This window comes from Petaurus breviceps, unplaced genomic scaffold (assembly GCF_028583685.1).
Source record: "Petaurus breviceps papuanus isolate PSGF00001 unplaced genomic scaffold, PetGlider_PUasm1.0 188, whole genome shotgun sequence".
Lineage (NCBI taxonomy): Eukaryota > Metazoa > Chordata > Mammalia > Diprotodontia > Petauridae > Petaurus > Petaurus breviceps.
The window spans coordinates 25,521,329-25,537,534 of NW_027185804.1; the positions used below are offsets into that span (position 1 = coordinate 25,521,329).

The 16,206-nt window shown below is 42.2% G+C and overlaps 1 protein-coding gene across 2 annotated transcripts in view; it reads left to right on the forward strand.

Moving 5' to 3' along the window:
- Positions 1 to 16,206, forward strand: part of TRIM44 (tripartite motif containing 44) — a 232,828-nt gene that overhangs the window by 160,075 nt on the left and 56,547 nt on the right. For both annotated transcript variants that reach the window (XM_069091434.1, XM_069091433.1), the window contains exon 5: positions 4,779 to 4,911. In XM_069091434.1, coding sequence (XP_068947535.1) covers positions 4,779 to 4,866 — 88 coding nt within the window. In that variant the 3' untranslated portion in view covers positions 4,867 to 4,911. The remainder of the gene's footprint in view (positions 1 to 4,778; positions 4,912 to 16,206) is intronic.

Genomic DNA, 16,206 nt, shown 5'->3' on the forward strand with positions numbered 1-16,206 from the left:
ACATTGGGCAAGCTATATTATCTGTCAGGGCCTCATTTTCTTCATCATGAAGATGTCAGATGAGATGTCTTGAGCTCTAAATCAATGATTTTAGAATTGAATCCAGCCCAATCATTCTACATATGAGCAAACAGAGACCCAGAGAAGAGAAATAACATGCCCAAGGTTATGGTAAAAAAAAAAGATAATAAAAAAGGAAGACAGGATTTGAACCCTACCTCTTGACTCCAAATTCAGTGTTTGCTGACTGTACAGAGGTGTGACCTAAGGGAAAGAGATGCTACTAGGGGAGGTAAATATGTATCAGCAAGATAGGGATATCTTCTGGCTGTCCTTCTCCTCTTGATTTGGGGGAAGAGGTGAACCAAGGCGAGGGACAGACCTTTTTTTTGGGGGGGGGAACAATCAGTCAATAAACTTTTATTAAGCTTCCATTATGTTCCAGGTACTGTTCAAAGAGCTGGGGCTACAGAGAGGCCAAAGACAGTTTCCTCCCTTGAGGAGCTCACAGTCTAATGGGAGGATACAACTTGCAAATAAGCTATATGCAGGAAAAATTGGAGATAATCATCAGAGAGAACTAAGGGGAACTGGGAGAGTCTTCCAGTGGGAGGTGGAATTTGGGCTGCAACCTAAAGGAAGCCAGGAGGAAGAGATGAGAAGAGAGAGCATCGTGTTCATGATGGACATCCAGGGAAGACAACAGGAGCCCAGAGCTAGTATCTTATTTGAGAAATAACAAAGAAGCTAGTATCACTGGATCAAAGGGGACATGGAGGTGGGGGGAGACTGAGGGAGGGGAAATGTAAGTATAAAAAGACTGGAAAATTGGGAAGGGCATATGAAAGGTAAACAGTGGCAATAATCCTGGATTGAATGAATGCAGAGATAGTCACTAAGGTCTTGAAACTCTATGGCTTGGAGAGAGATGTTAAATCAATGGGTCACTCAATTAATAAGCAATTATTCAGCTTCTATGTGCCAAGCACTGTGTTGGAAGCTGGAACTGCAAAGACAAATAATGAAATAATACTTTATCTCAAAGAGCATGTATTCTAATGAGAGAAATAACAAAGACATAAGTAAATAGAGAATAAATATAAAGGGAATAAATCCAAGGTTGTATGGAGGGAAGTTGTGGGGTGGGAATCAGGAAAGACATCATGGAGGACAAGAATTCTTTTAGTCTTTGGGGTATCAGGTACTTCTTGGACAGTCTAGTGAAGCCTGTGAAATGCCTTTTTAGTTTTAAAATGAGTAAATACATAGGATTACCAAGGAAACCAATTAGATTGAAATACACTTATCAGAATATTAAAAAAAAAACAAATTCCTAGACTCCCAAGTTAAGAAGCCCTAATGCTAAAGGTGGTGTTTTGAGTTGAATCTGGAAGGAAGAGAGGATTCTATGAGGTAGTAGTGAGGAGGGAGGGCATTGCAAGCATGGGGGGCCAGTCAGTGCAAAATCACAGAGACAGGAGGTGGAGTATCACTGGTAAGAAAGAAAGAGAAAGCCAATTTAGCTGAACCACAGAAGTTAGAAAGGAGAGGAGGTTCAATGGGATGCTAAAAGTGAAAGGGAGTCCATTACTGATCTGTGATCATCTAGGCTAATGGGAGAGGCTGAGCACATGTAGATAAAAGGCAGGGGGGGAAGCACTTGAAAATGAAGAAAAATTTATGAAAATTTAAAAGTGTTAGAGCTGGGAGAATTTTAGTGATCCAGGAGTTCTTAACCTGAAATACATGTCATCTATACCTACCTACATACATACATATATGTTGTATATGTATGCAGATTTGATAACTGTAATTGGTTTCCATTTATCATCCTAAGTATTTTATTTTATCAATTTAAAAATGTTCCGAGCAGGACAGCTTCTCCAGACTACCTACGATGGTCTGGTGAAGTCTATGACATGATCTGAGGGTAAAAACCCTTTATCTGATCTAATAGCTGCTGCATCCATTTCACAGGTATAGAAACTGAGGCTCATTTCTTCCTGCTTCCCCTAGACCATTTTTCTAGCAGTCATCTGTTCTGTCTTACAGATCTTCAGTCTCTCCCTGTCTAGTAACTTCTTCCCATCTTCCTACTAACAAGATCAGGTCTCCCCAGTCTGAAAAAAAAGCTTTCTCCTGGTACTTCTGCCCCATGCAGCTACCATCCTGTCTCTCTCTTCCCCACTCACTGCAAAGTTTCTTGAACAAAAAAGTTGTCTACTCCCCATGCTTTGACTTCTTCAGCCTCTTGTGGACTGGACTGCCTTACCCCCCCCACCTTATCCCCCAGAAAAGTCAGCAGTGACTTCCTAGTCCCCATTTCCAATAGATTTTTTTTTATTGTTCTTCATCCTGCTTGATCTCATTGCCTCTTCACTCACCAACAGACGCTCTCCTTTCTTGGCTTTTGAGATGTCACATTCTCCTCTCTCTCCTCCACTGACTCCTCATCCCCATCTTGTCCCATAACAAGAAGGTTCCTCTTGCCTCCTCTTGTCTTCTCTTTTCATACGTTCTTCTTTGGGGGTCCCACTTACGAAAGTAAGATGCCTTCAGCTATCACCTTTGGGCCACTGGCTCCCAAATTTATGTCTCCATTGTAAACTCTCCTTTGGCCTTCAGGACATCTCCACCTCAAACTCATCATGCCTAAAACCAAGCGAATCCTCTTTCCCCTATAGCTCAATTCCCTCAACTGGACTAGACTCTTCATAGGTCCTCTCACTTTCCCTTCCACCCTTCCAATACATCCTTTATCCTGCTTCCAGAATCTTCCTTACATTGCTCCTCTGCTCAGAATCTCCCATGGCTCCCTATTGTCTTCTATGTACAAGTTAATTTTATTTACCTGTCATCCCAGAACCTCTGCAATCTGGGCCTGCCCTACTTTACATCTTCATCATCAAGATGCCCTCTAAGCATTGGCCAACCAAACATTGTTCTGTCCTCCAAACATGTCTGTCAGTTTTTGTTCCCTATGCCAGGAATGCCCTCCCTTGTTCACCCAATGGATTTTCAGCCACCCTTTCTAAAAAAAACCAGTTCAATGCCACTTTCCTCATGAAGACCTCCCATCTACTTTCACCCATGACTTCACATGGTTCTTTGTTTCCTTTATTTCAACCTTATCGGGATGTTGACCCTCCTTTACTCTGTCCTTTTATGTCGAATAATCGTTTTACAGCATTAATTACTGGATTAATTAATAGCCAACTCTTTAACATTCATTTGACAAACACTTATTTAGTACCTGCTGTGTACAGAACCCTGTGTTTGGGGAAAGGGGTGGGGACAGGGTAATAAGAGAATTGTATCTTACGGTTACCTCTTTGTGTCCCTTTTCCCTCTTTTGGACATGGAGGACAGAAGCTGTGCCATAGCTAAACTTGATATCTCTTTGTAGCACCTACCTTGCTGTATTGTTGTGAGAACCAAATGACATATCTATAAAGTACTTAATGCAATGCCTGACACATACTAAGCATATAAATGCTTATTTTTTCCTTCCCTCCCTTCTCTTTCCCAATTCCTAACAAAGTGATAGATAAAGAATATTCAAGATATTTTTAAGATATCCATGTGTATATATAAATTATATACATATATATATATGGTGTAGAAAATCTCCCTTGAGCTTCACACCAACCCTGTATCAGGGATTATTGTCCCCATTTTATGGATGAGGAAACTGAGAATCAGAATTGTGAAATGATGCATAGCCAATGAGAATCAGAGACGAGATAAGAGCCCAGATCTTCTGCCTACTCTGCTCCACTGCTACTGATTGGTTAGTAGGACATAAATGAAGTTCATAAATGCTTAGGTGTCTGCCATAAAACATTTAGGGGTTCCAAACCTATCATTTGAAGTTTTTTTTTATTTCAGATGCTGACCCAGCACCAACTAACTGAGGTGCCCAGCAGGACTCTGCTGTGGAATGTCCTTTCCTATGGCTCATCTGAGACCATTTTGAGGTCATCCTAACTGAAACCTATCCAGTTCTGATGCCAAGAGAATTCCATCCTGGTTCCTGACTCGTAGGATGAGGGAAGCAGATGAGTGTGATACTTGGACCTTAATTTAAAGGACATTAAATCTTTTTTTTCAGCTTTATCAGGATGCTAAATCCTCATTGACTTCTCTGTCCTCCTATGTTGAATAATCATTTACAGCATTAATTATTGAATTAATAGCCAAGGACTTAAAGGGGGCAGGAAAGGCACTTTTGTCCAATTAAGATGTGTCATACTCTTTTTCAAAATCTCTTGAAGCGATGGAGGCCAAAGGATGGGCCACCTTTTTTCATTAACTAGCCTTTACCAACGCCTGGGAGGCGGGGAGAACAAGGGGGCAGAATGCCGGGGCAGACACTTTGCTATGAGAGGTAGAAAAGCATGGTGGAGAGTGTCCAACCTTGAGTCAGGAAGACCTTGGTTCAAATCCAACCTTTGACACTGGCTGTATGGCCATAAGTAAATGGTTTATCCTCAGTTTTACCATCTGAGAAATGACATTGGTAATCCCTCGAAGTGACCTCACATGGTTATTTTGAGGATGAAATATGCTAACATGTAACAGATTTTGTAAACATGACTACTGTGATCATCACTATTGCTTACGACCTTGTAATTGTGATTCTCAGCACTTGCGATGCAAAGTCTCTCTGGAGACAGAACGTTCTTTGGTCACAACCACTTCCTGAGGACACATTCTAGGTTCTGGGTTTTCAGTTCTGAGCCTTATGATTGATGACCATTTCTTTTGTTCTCTGCCAGACTCAATCCTTTCCCGGCCATCCCTCCAAACCGAGGGTCTCATAGATATGACGATGATGACCCTTCATCAGCCAACGGGCCCTTCTGAGAGGTAGAACCCATTGATTCGCAGGATGGAAGAGAACCTTGTCAGGTATTCACACCCACACACATAGCCAGATACTCATAAGTGCTCTTTCCCATTGTTCTGATTGTAAAAAGGTTATGTAGTGGTTAGAGTGCCAGGCCTGGAGTCAGGAGGACCGGAGTTCCAATCCAGCCTCAGACATTTACTAGCTGCATGACCCTGGGCAAATTAGTTCATGTCAGTTTGCCTCAGTTTCCTCATCTGTAAAATGGGGATAATAATAACACCTATCTCCCAGGATCAGACGAGATAAAATTATAAGTGCTTGGGGCATGGTAAGTGCAATATAAATGTTATCTATTATTATTATTATTACAGTGCCTGTCACAAAATAGGTGCTATATAAATTTTAGTTATTGTTACGATTTTTAAAATCGAAGCTAGATTTGCCTCTTCATACTTTCTAGTCATTGTTTTTAGTTCTGTCCCTTGATACCAAATAGAACCATTTAATAATGAAACTTTAATTCTTTTTTTTCAAATTAACAAGCATTTTTTCTCCCTCTTACCTCCCCCCCCCGCCCATTAATTAAGCCTGGGTTGACTCTAGGACCCTAAGATTAAGAGCTAGAAGAGGGTGCATAGCTCATTTGGACCAATCTATCATGTAGTCAATCAACTAGCATTAAGTAAATATTACTGTGTGTGAAGGGCATGGGACTAGAAAAACAAAAATGAACCGGTCCCTGACCTCAGGGAGTTAACATTCCATCAGGGGAAATGACAGCTTATCCATCATTATATATAAAAACATATAAAAGTAAATGGAAACAGAGGCCCAGAGAAGACACATGACTTGTCCACAAAGCAAGCTTGAACATTTGTTCTGTGTGGCCCCAGAGGACAAGGGCATTGAATAGACAGTGTTCTGCCCCTTTAGGAGTAAATGCATCTAAATCTGAAGTGGCAAATTTAGCTTTGATTTTAGGATAAACTTTCTCATAATTAGAACAACACTAAGAACAAATGAGCAGAGAACAGTAGGTGCCGCCTCATCTGAAGTCTTTAAGTGAAAGATGGATACCTACTTGTCAAGTATGCCATATTGAACTATCGAGTCATTACCAAGTCCCACTGGGAGTGGCTGGTTAGGATTTGAGCCTAGGGACCCTGCCTCCAAACCTTGCCTTCTATCCACTCTCCCCACCCCCTCACCTACTACTGCCCTGGCCCATTCACACTCAGAGTAAGGGAATTGCCATACAATTAAGTGAAATTCTTTTTCTTGGACTACCAAAAGTCAATGGTCAATTTCAGAGTAATCCTTAGGACATCATAATGCTCTGTCTCATTTGTCAATCCATAAGCATTTATTAACTGCCTTTTAGATACAGTTCTTTATAGTTATTGGAAAAGGGGGCACAAGATTTACATAAGGCAGTTCCATGCCCTCAGAGAGCTCACTTAGAAGTGAACCTAGCATTGACTTCTCTAATTAAGGACCTGGAGAAGGGCAAGAGATCAATGGAGTGAGCTAGCTATATAGGTACTGCTCCTTGGTTGAACAGCAACAATACAACTAGTATTTATTTATAAAACATTTTAATCTGTATCTAATTTCATTCTTGAAACAACTTTGGGAGGGAGGGGCCATTATTATCACCCCCATTTTACAGATGAGGAAACAGAGTCACACCAGTAGTAAGTGTCTGAGGTACAGTTTGAAGTCAGGTCCCCCTGACTCCAAATTCATCACTCTATCCACCGAGCCATCTCAGCTGAATGAAGTACTTCACAGATTTCCTCATTTATTCAACAACTATTTTATGAACTCTCAGGCATAAGAGATATAGGAATAAAGCATATTTTCTGTTCTCATAGAGCTCACGATGTAGTAAGAATGAGTGGCTGGGTATGTACTCAGATGGCTAGAATACAAATTAGAGTTGGAGAAGTGCTTTGGAATAAGATACAAAAATAATCACTTCTTGGGGTGGAGGATCCAGGAAGGGAGGTAGTTGGGGGTAGACAAGATGGATGGCAGTCTCAGGATTTCAGAGTTAGAAAGTCATGTGATCTGACCCACACCTGAAACAGGGTCTAGCTTTTACCTAAAGACCTCATGTTAGAGGGAATCTGCTGCCTCCCGAGTCAAGTCCACAAGCATTAATCAAGCATATATAACAATACTATATATGTACTATACACACACACACACTTATAAACCTATACTATATACCAAATATTGTGCTTTTAAACTCTGGGGATACAAAAGGCAAAACGAGAAAAAACAACCAAACCCTTACAATCCCATCACTCAAGTTCTCAGCCCAATAACAAAGTGGTCCATTTTGCTTTAAAATTGTTCAGATAGTAAGAAAGTTCATCCTAAATTCAAAGCTACTTGGTTTCTTCACACCTTCCACTCCTCGCCCTTGGGGTTCTGTCCCCTGGGACCAGATAGAAGTGTAACCATTTTTAATGAAACTTTGGGTTTTTTTTTTAATTAATGAATATTCATTTTTTCTCCCTCCTTCCTTTCCCTCTATTGAAAAGAAAAAGAAAAACATGACCCTTGTTACAAATTACAAGTAGTTAAGTAAAACAAATTGATAGCTCTCCAAATGTTTGGGGATCCCTAATGTAGTCCCACTCACACACCTTGAACGATCTCCAGACTAAATAACCCCAGTTCCTTCAAACAGTTCCTTATATGGCATGAACTTGAGACCCTTCACCATCGTGGGTGCCGTCCTCTGGATCCTTTTCAGCTTATCAATGTCTCTTATGAAAATGAATACAGTGGGCAGCTAGGTGGTATAATGGATAGAGCACCAGCTCTGCAGTCAGGAGGACCTGAGTTCAAATGTGGCCTCGGATATTTACTAGATGTGTGACCCTGGGCAAGTCACTTAACTTCAATTGCCTCCCCCCCAAAAAAAAATGAATACAAAATTCCCACTATGCTCTAACTAGGGAGGATAATAGGGGTACTAGACACCTCCTTATTCTTTCACACCATGCCTCCCTCAATGTGGCCCAAGATCACCTTAGGGTTCTGTAATATAATGCCAAGGAAAGGCAACTTCCCAAGGTTCAGAATACCAGCATAGGTGCTCTCCATTTTATTTAGTGACAAACCAAGAACAGAGAAGATCAAAACATGACATCATTCCAAATACAGCATTTACTAAATGTGATTAAATAATCTCCAAGGACTACCCCACCCCAGGACCTTCCAATCATTCAATCAATTACAAAGTCTCTGTTCTAAATACTTCTCCACCCCTAGGCTGTACCTTCATTTAGTCCACCACAAAGCCCCTCTTCTCAAATGGAGATTAGTTTCCAAACATAAGTAAAATACATTCATTTGCTCAACCATAGAACACAAAAAGGTCAAAAGTTCCCCACCCCTGGATCACAATTGAATCTACCCCAGAGTTACATCAAGTTTAAGCACAGCACTTAATACCCAAATGGAGGTCTTTTCTTCATCTTGACATGAGGCAAGTTCTCAGCAATCTTAGTTCCTGGGGAGACAAGGCTTAGCAAGGCCATAAGATACATTGCCAATCCCTTCATGAATTTATCCTCTGTCTGTAGAACAGTCCTAGAACCCCTGAACACATTAGCAAAGCCCTCTCCCAGGATTTCTGTAAACATACAACAAGAAAATCCTTCTTCAGGGCTTCTGAACCAACAGAAAGGCTCCCAGACCCCTGCAACAACAGCACTGTCCTTCACCAGTGGACGGTATTCACTCTGTCTGCAGGACAGTCTCCAGACCCCTGCAACAACAGCACTGTCCTTCACCAGTGGACAGTATTCATTCTGTCTGCAGGACAGTCTCCAGACCCCTGCAACAACAGCACTGTCCTTCACCAGTGGACAGTATTCACTCTCTGTCTGCAGGACAGTCTCAGGGCTTCTTAGTGAACAGCCAGGTTCCAGGACTTCTTCAACAAAAGGACTGTCTTTCACCAGTGGACAAATCTGGCAAAATAACATCAAAACAGACAGACAAAGTACCAGCAAAACAGCCATGTCTCCTCAGTCCTTGGCAGCTCAGGGGGCAGGTCTCAAAAGTCCAGGGCAATTCAAAGCGGCCACCAGCAATTCTCTTAGTCTCTCTCTCCACGAGGTGCTGCTTCCAAAAAAAAAAAAGATCTTCTGCCTCTCTCTAGTCTCTCCAAATCTACGTCACCAGCTCCTCCCAGTTCAGGACTTTCTTTTCACATCAACAAGTCCATCCCACAGGTGGGATTAACAAGCTCTGGGTTTTAACACAATCGATTTGAAAACCAAGTCAATACAGGGGAATCTTTAATTGCCATTACTATCACAGGTTCTTGACTGCCAAACTATGCTGTTGATTTCAGGTTGGAGCTTATGGTCCTATAAAATTCCTAGATCTTTTCTCAGATGAATGGTTGATTACTAAGGTCCCTTCCACCTTCAAATCTCATGATTATAAATAGCATTTGACCCAGGGTCTAATTATTTCCTGAGACATGTCATGGAAATAGGGTTTCTAGGTTTTAACCATCCAATACATATCTACCAGGTGCCAGACACTGTGTTAGGTACTGGATATATGAGTAAAAAAGAATGACATAATCCCTATTTGCATTTCATTCATTCAAAGAAATATTTATTGAGTAACTTCTGTGTGTAAAACTTTATGTAAATTAATAGCGAGTTCTAAGATTGTCTCTGACCTCCTAGAGTTTATATTCTGGTTGAAGAGACAAATATGCTTGTCAGATCAGATGGGGTGGAACATACCTGAGGATTACCTTACACAGGAGGCCTTTCGTGGCTCCCCCTACAGCTGTTAACACCCTCCCTTCTAAGGGTACCTTCCACCGTCTACTCTGTATGTACATCATATGTGCCTGTTTATGTAAGTACTTGTGTCCTGCATTAGACTGTGAACTCCCTGAGGGCAGGTGCTGTTTTTGCCTTTCTTTGTGCCCTCAATACTTAGTACTATCCCTGGCACTTAACACATGCTTGTGGACTGATGGACTGATTGTCCCTTCCCACCATTATTATTCACACACTCCTCCCCAAAGAGAATTTCCAGCTAAACTTTTCTCTGTGGCATCTGCTGCTGGGATGTCTGTCCAAATCATTCATAACCAGACTCTCTCAGAATCTCAGGCTCGCCATTGGGCAGATTGTGACCCAGAATCAGGGACAATTGGAAAGGGTTCTTGAGAATAGCAACAACATGGGGGAAGGAATGAAAACCCTTGATGAAAATGACAGGATTTGGGCACTGACAGAGACCTCAGGGGCCATTGGGTCCAGCCTATACACGAAGTCTCCGAAAAGATCTCTGACAAATGTTTATCCATTCCTTGGGGTGTGATTGGGGGAGCATGAGAGGGAGAAGAAGGCTGAATGAGTTCAGTATCTGCTGTCCTAGAAGAGCAGGGGAAAATACTTAGCTCAGTCTGGGAGCTGAAATGAGAGAATCCCCGGACCAAGATAAGGGGGGCTGTGATTGCTGTCTTTCATTGTTTGCACTGCTTTCATGTACAAGTCAACTGCAATTAATTATTTGTAGCCCCAGAGGGAGATGAACTTTGTCTCAATATGATGCAGGGCTGGGCTACAATTAGGACTCTCTTATTATGGAAGGGGCTGCCCATGAGGTAGGCTATTCCCTGTCCCTGGGGCAAGGGTGAATTACATGGTCTCTAAAGGTTCTTCCCAACTTCAGTCTGATTCCGCGCATCTAAATAAGCGAAACCTCTGGGGAATAAAAATGGACTTTGGCCAAAGTCTCTTAAGGGGCAGAGAAACAAAAGACCTCATTGGAGAATCTACTTCTTAGTTTTCTTCCTTTGTACGATGAGAACTCCTTCCAGTGCTCGCATCTTCTTTATTCTAAGGGTTTTCTAGCTCTAATATTCTACGTGCTGTGTTCTAAGGTCCCTTCCAGCTGCGACGTTCTATGTTTTATGTTCAAAAACCCCTTCTCAGTCTGACATTCTATCTTCTGCATTCTAAGATCTTTTCCAGTTCTCATATTCTATGTTCCATTTCTAAGGGCCCTTCCAGTGATGATACTTATGTCCTAAGGTCCATTCTTGCTCTCACATTTCATAGTACTATGAGTTAGTTGCCTCACCTAAAGAAATGAAGCCAAAACTTGACCAGACAGCTCCATGGTTCTCCATGGACCATATATTTTCAGTGCCATTTGAATTTCCTCCCCTGCTTAGTGTAGTACAAATGAAAAAAGACAATAATGTCTTGATGAATGTTTAATACCAAGTGGGAGGCGAGGGCCCCAATTCAAGCTTAGCCAAGCTCCTGGTAGGAGACTTTCACAAAAGACACTCTGTTCCCTTTGGGACACATGCCACCAAAGAGTGTGGTTCATTTTTTAATGATTTTTTTCCCTAGGATCCAGGCCTTCCCAACATGCTTTGGGATGCTACATTGCAGTTAGCTTGGGTGGGCCCTTTGGGGGATGGGCACAAGAAGGGGAGTTCAGGGGTAAAAACTGGCTTTCTCTGCATGGTCTGATGATCACCATGACATTAGCTCTTTCTGGTGCCTAGGACACATTTATCCTAATTTATGGACCTCATTTCGAGCCTTTCTTCCCTTTGGCCAAAGAGGTAGAAATCTGCTCCTTGTGACATTTTCCCTAAACTCTTTCCCAATTGGGTGCAAAAGAGCACAGATTTTTCTATAGAGATAGATAGTTCTTTATGAAATGAAAATTTCTGGTTCACAGCCAGGGGCAAGATAGTACCCCAGACATTCTTATTTCTTCCACCCCTCCCCCCTCTCCCCACAGAGAATTTTGACCTCACAGCCAAGGAGCCAAGCCAAGCTGCTTCCAAAGCTGAGAAAGGTCCTCCCAAGCTCCAAGGACAGTGACCTTCAGGGTGAAGATAAAGGAAGCTTTTCTGCTCCATTTACTATTGGCTTAGCTGAGTGCTGAGTGACCTATAACATTATCTAATTTCTTACCCAAGTTCTTAGGGAAGAGATGCCCACAAGCAGTGTCAGCAAATGTACAGAAAACTTTAAAGAGCTGAGAGGGACCTTCCACATCTCCTAATCTAGTCTTCCTTCACTACCCAAGCCGTGGAAGAAAAGGGCTGGACAGAGTCAAGTGAAACCCATCTTCAAAGTCTTGTTCTAGCCCTTATTAGCCAGACAGGACACTTCACCTCTCTGGAATGTCTTTCTGAGTAGATGTGCACCTCTTTGAATCCGAGTCTCCTCATATGTGAAACAAGGAGAAAAAAGGTCTTCTCTTTCTCAGCCTTATTTCCTTCTTCTGTAAAATAAGTTTCAACGTTGCAGCCAGAGCGAATCCCATTACACAGGGCTCCTAGCCCAGGTGCAAGTTACTCAGTGGGTCTACATTTATTGTAAACCATAGTACGTGAGCTCTTGTTAGTATGTTTACCTTTTATAGTCAGAGGGAGCAATTAGTTCAAAGCAAATGCATTAAATAAAACAGCAAAAGTACGAAAAGTAGAGATAGAATGCTCCCCCCTAAAAAATCTGGGGCACACTCTCCCACAAATGCATATGCTATTAGTTGGAAGAGTGGACATACCTGACATGTATGGAAAGACATTTATATAGGAGTTGCATTGTGGCCTAGACATGTGTATAGTCTCTCTCTCACTCTTTCTCTCTCTGTTTCTCTCTGTCTTCTTTCTCTCTATCTCTGTCTCTGTCTCTCTGTCTGTCTGTCTGTCTCTCTCTCTGTTTCATTCTCTCTCTGACTCTCTCTGTCTTCTTTCTCTCTCCCTATCTCTGTCTCTCTATCCCTATCTCTGTCTCTCTTCCTCCCTCCCTCCTTCTCTCTCTCTTTCACTCTCTCTCTCTCTGTCTCTGTCTTCTTTCTCTCTCCCTATCTCTGTCTCTCTCCCTCCCTTCCTCCTTCTCTCTCTCTCACTCACTCTCTCTCTGTCTCATTCTCTCTCTGTCTTCTTACTCTCTCTGTCTTCTTACTCTCTCCCTCTCTCTCTCTCTCTCTCTCTCTCTCTCTCTCTCTCTCTCTCTCTCTCTCTCTCTCTCTCTCCCTCCCTCCTCATGGTTTTTCTCTCACTCCTCAATATCCTTTGGTTCTCCTATGCAGATGTAGCTGAGCCAAGAAAGGAGACTGGGAAGGATTCCAAAAACCAAAACAAAACAATAACCAAGTGGAGCCTCTGTCTCGGTCCTTTGTCCCAATCCTGATCCTGTGGGCAGCTAGATGATGCCATAGATAGGGTGCTGGGCCTGGAGTCAGGAAGCTCTGAGTTAAAATTTGACCTTGTATACTTACTGCCTGCATGACCCTAAGCAAGTAACTTGCCCTCCCTCAGCCGCAGTTTCTTCATTTTTTAAAAGAGGAGTTTGGACCTGACCTCTGTGGTTCCCTCCTTCTCTACATCTAAGGTATAAATTCTGCTGAAGCTCTCTGCCAGAAGGAGCGTGGCTCACTGTTGGGTAGTACCATAGATCTAGACCTGGGAGGATCTGTCATTGGACAGATGACTGGACAGCGATGTGACTGGGCCAGGGGCACACAGGAAGGATATAGCAGAGCTAATTTCCAGATCCTCTGGCTCTAAGTACAATACGGTTTGCATTTGCCTTAATAATAATTTCATGCTTCAAAAGGTAGGAGAGAACAAGGAGAAATTTTATTCTGCATCTGGTTCTCCCCAAGGGGGAGGAACTGGTTGTTGGGGGTGGCAATGATGCGAACATTGTGGGGAGGTGACCAATCCATATTAGAATTTTTGACAAAGGAAAATGGAGAATATAGTTTGATGCGCGTGCACCCAATATTTGGGGAGAACTAGTTTTAGAGGGTTCAGGGGAAGGATAGCCAGGATTCTATGAGCAAAAACTCTGAAGGGAAAGTTAGCCCAGAAGGGATGGGGAGATATCAAGAATGAAATTCTGAATATGCAAAAAAAAAAAACAAAACAAGCCAGATGAGGAGGAAGAGGGGAAGTTGTCTAAAGAGATTGACAAGTTGACATGGGGAGCTCACCATATCAACTTAGATTTAAATGACATGTACAGAAGATGAAAGCAAGGACAGGTGATGGAGAGAGGATACAAAACTGAGGCATTGCCCAGTAAATTAGCATTGTGAATGCTACAGTGCAGAAGTAAAAAAAAAAAAAATGGGTTAGAAGTCTAGATTCAGGGCTCAGAACCCAGGTAAATGAAGACAACCAAGGTCAACAAAAGTGATCATGTAAGAGTACTGGACCTCAAGTTAGGAAGACCTGAGTTCAAATCCAGTCTTAGACTCTTACTGGCTCTGTGATTCTGGGCATGTCACTTAATCGCTGTCTGCCTAATAGCACCTACGTCACAGGGTTGTTATGAGGATCCAAGAAGATCCACCTGATAAAAATACTAGTTATCATTATTATTATTGTGACTATTACCATTTTGTTTTTTAATCCCCAGTACCTAATGCCATGCCTGGAACACAGTAGGCATTAATAAATGCATGTAGATTGATCGCTTCTTTATTAAAGAAGTTAGGCAGTGGGGTATATAAAAAAATTCACCTGTAAAACCACATTTCTCTTGCAAGGAAAACTCTAATGATTTTGCAGCATTTTGGACTACTCAGTATTTGCCTAAGGATTTACTGGCAATGTGGTGTTGCTAGTAATAAAGAATGAGTACAAGGAATCCCCTTCTGCCCCTGATTCTACTCAAATCCTCTTCTCTGTTCAAGGAAGAAAAATCAGGTTGGGGAATAACAGGGTAGGAGTGCTCAGTCTGATTCATTTCAAGGAATAGTGGGAGAGTTCCTCGTTTCATTGGATCTGGGCACCAATGAAGGTCTCAGAATCCCTAGTCTTAAAAGGATTCAGGTTCATTAGTTGAAGCTTTCCCTTTGTACCCATTACTAGAGATGACAAGCATACCACCAGTTTAAAGGTACACTGACCACCCCAGGTCTGATCTAGGGAAGGTAAGAGAGAAAAAGAAAGTGTTTTGGTCACAGGGGAGTAGAGGGGAGGGGACAGAAAATGGGAGAGAACATCTGAGCCAGTGTTGCCTGATACTGCTTTGCTTTTTATCCTTCCTTCTACTACAGAAATAGAGCTCCCCATCACCCGGTCTTTGTTTGAAGACCTCAAGTAAGGAGGGAACCTCTGACCAACTTAGACAGTCCATTTCTCATATGGATTAAATTCCATTCAGAAAACATTAACTGAACACCTGCTATGCACCAAGCACTTTGAATACAAAGACAAACTAGCTCTTGTTGTTAAGAGTGGGTTGGGGGGGGGAGGTGCGGTTCCCTTGATATCAAGCCTCTTCACAGATCTCCCATACTATTCATGGCTCTACTTTCTGTGACAAATGGTACTTGGGAATGCATGAAGTTGCCTTCAAATATTCAAAGAGAAGCCATACTCAATAGAACTGAAACTTATTCTGCTTGGCCCTAAGAGGTAGAACTATAGGTAAAAGGTGAAAAGGCTCTCATCTAGGCTTGATGTTGGAAAAAACTTCCTAACTCTTAGAATCATCCAAGAATAAAATGACTGCTATGGGAGGTGGTTGGTAAGGAGACAGGGGGTTCATTAGGGAATGGCCACTTATTGGGTATGTGATATTAGGGATTCTTTTTCAGGAGTGGATTGGCAAAGTTCCTCCCAGTTCTAATGGTCTGTCATCTCTAAAATCCATTTCAGCTCACAAATCCTACAATCTGAGAACTTCCCTGATACCCAGTACTCCATAGACCAAACCAGTAATTATTTTAAATTCTTCTTCAGTGGCTACTCAGAAGCCCAAGAGAAATGAACTGGAATTGTGACCCGGTTTCAAGTGGAAAATGTCCACGTAACACTAAAGAGGTTATTGGTGTCTTACTGTCATTATTACTAGAGAAGAGAATGACTCCAGACTCCGCTGAGGCCAGACTGCCCCAGGATGGCAAGGAGAGGAGGAGTTGGGGGAGGGGGTTTTTGTCTTTGCCTTTGCCTTTTTGCACTCCTTGAGAGCAGGAGAAAAGGGTAGTAGATTACCCTATTATTATCACTTTGTTCATACTTGTACTATGCTGGGAATGGATGATTTTAGCCTAGAGGGAAGGTCACACCTCCTAATGTTAGCCAGTAATTCATTTTGCAAAACTTTAAGAAAGAGAGACAGAGAGGCAGATTCAGACAGACAGTTCAAGAAAGAAAGAAAAAAGAGAAAGGAAGGAGGGAACAGAGAAAAAGAAGAAAGAAAGAGAGGAAGGGAGAGGAGGAGAAGAAGGAAGAGGAAGAGGAGGAGGAGGAGAAGGAGAAGGAGGAGGAGGAGAAGAAGAAGAAGAAGAAGAAGAAGAAGAAGAAGAAGAAGAAG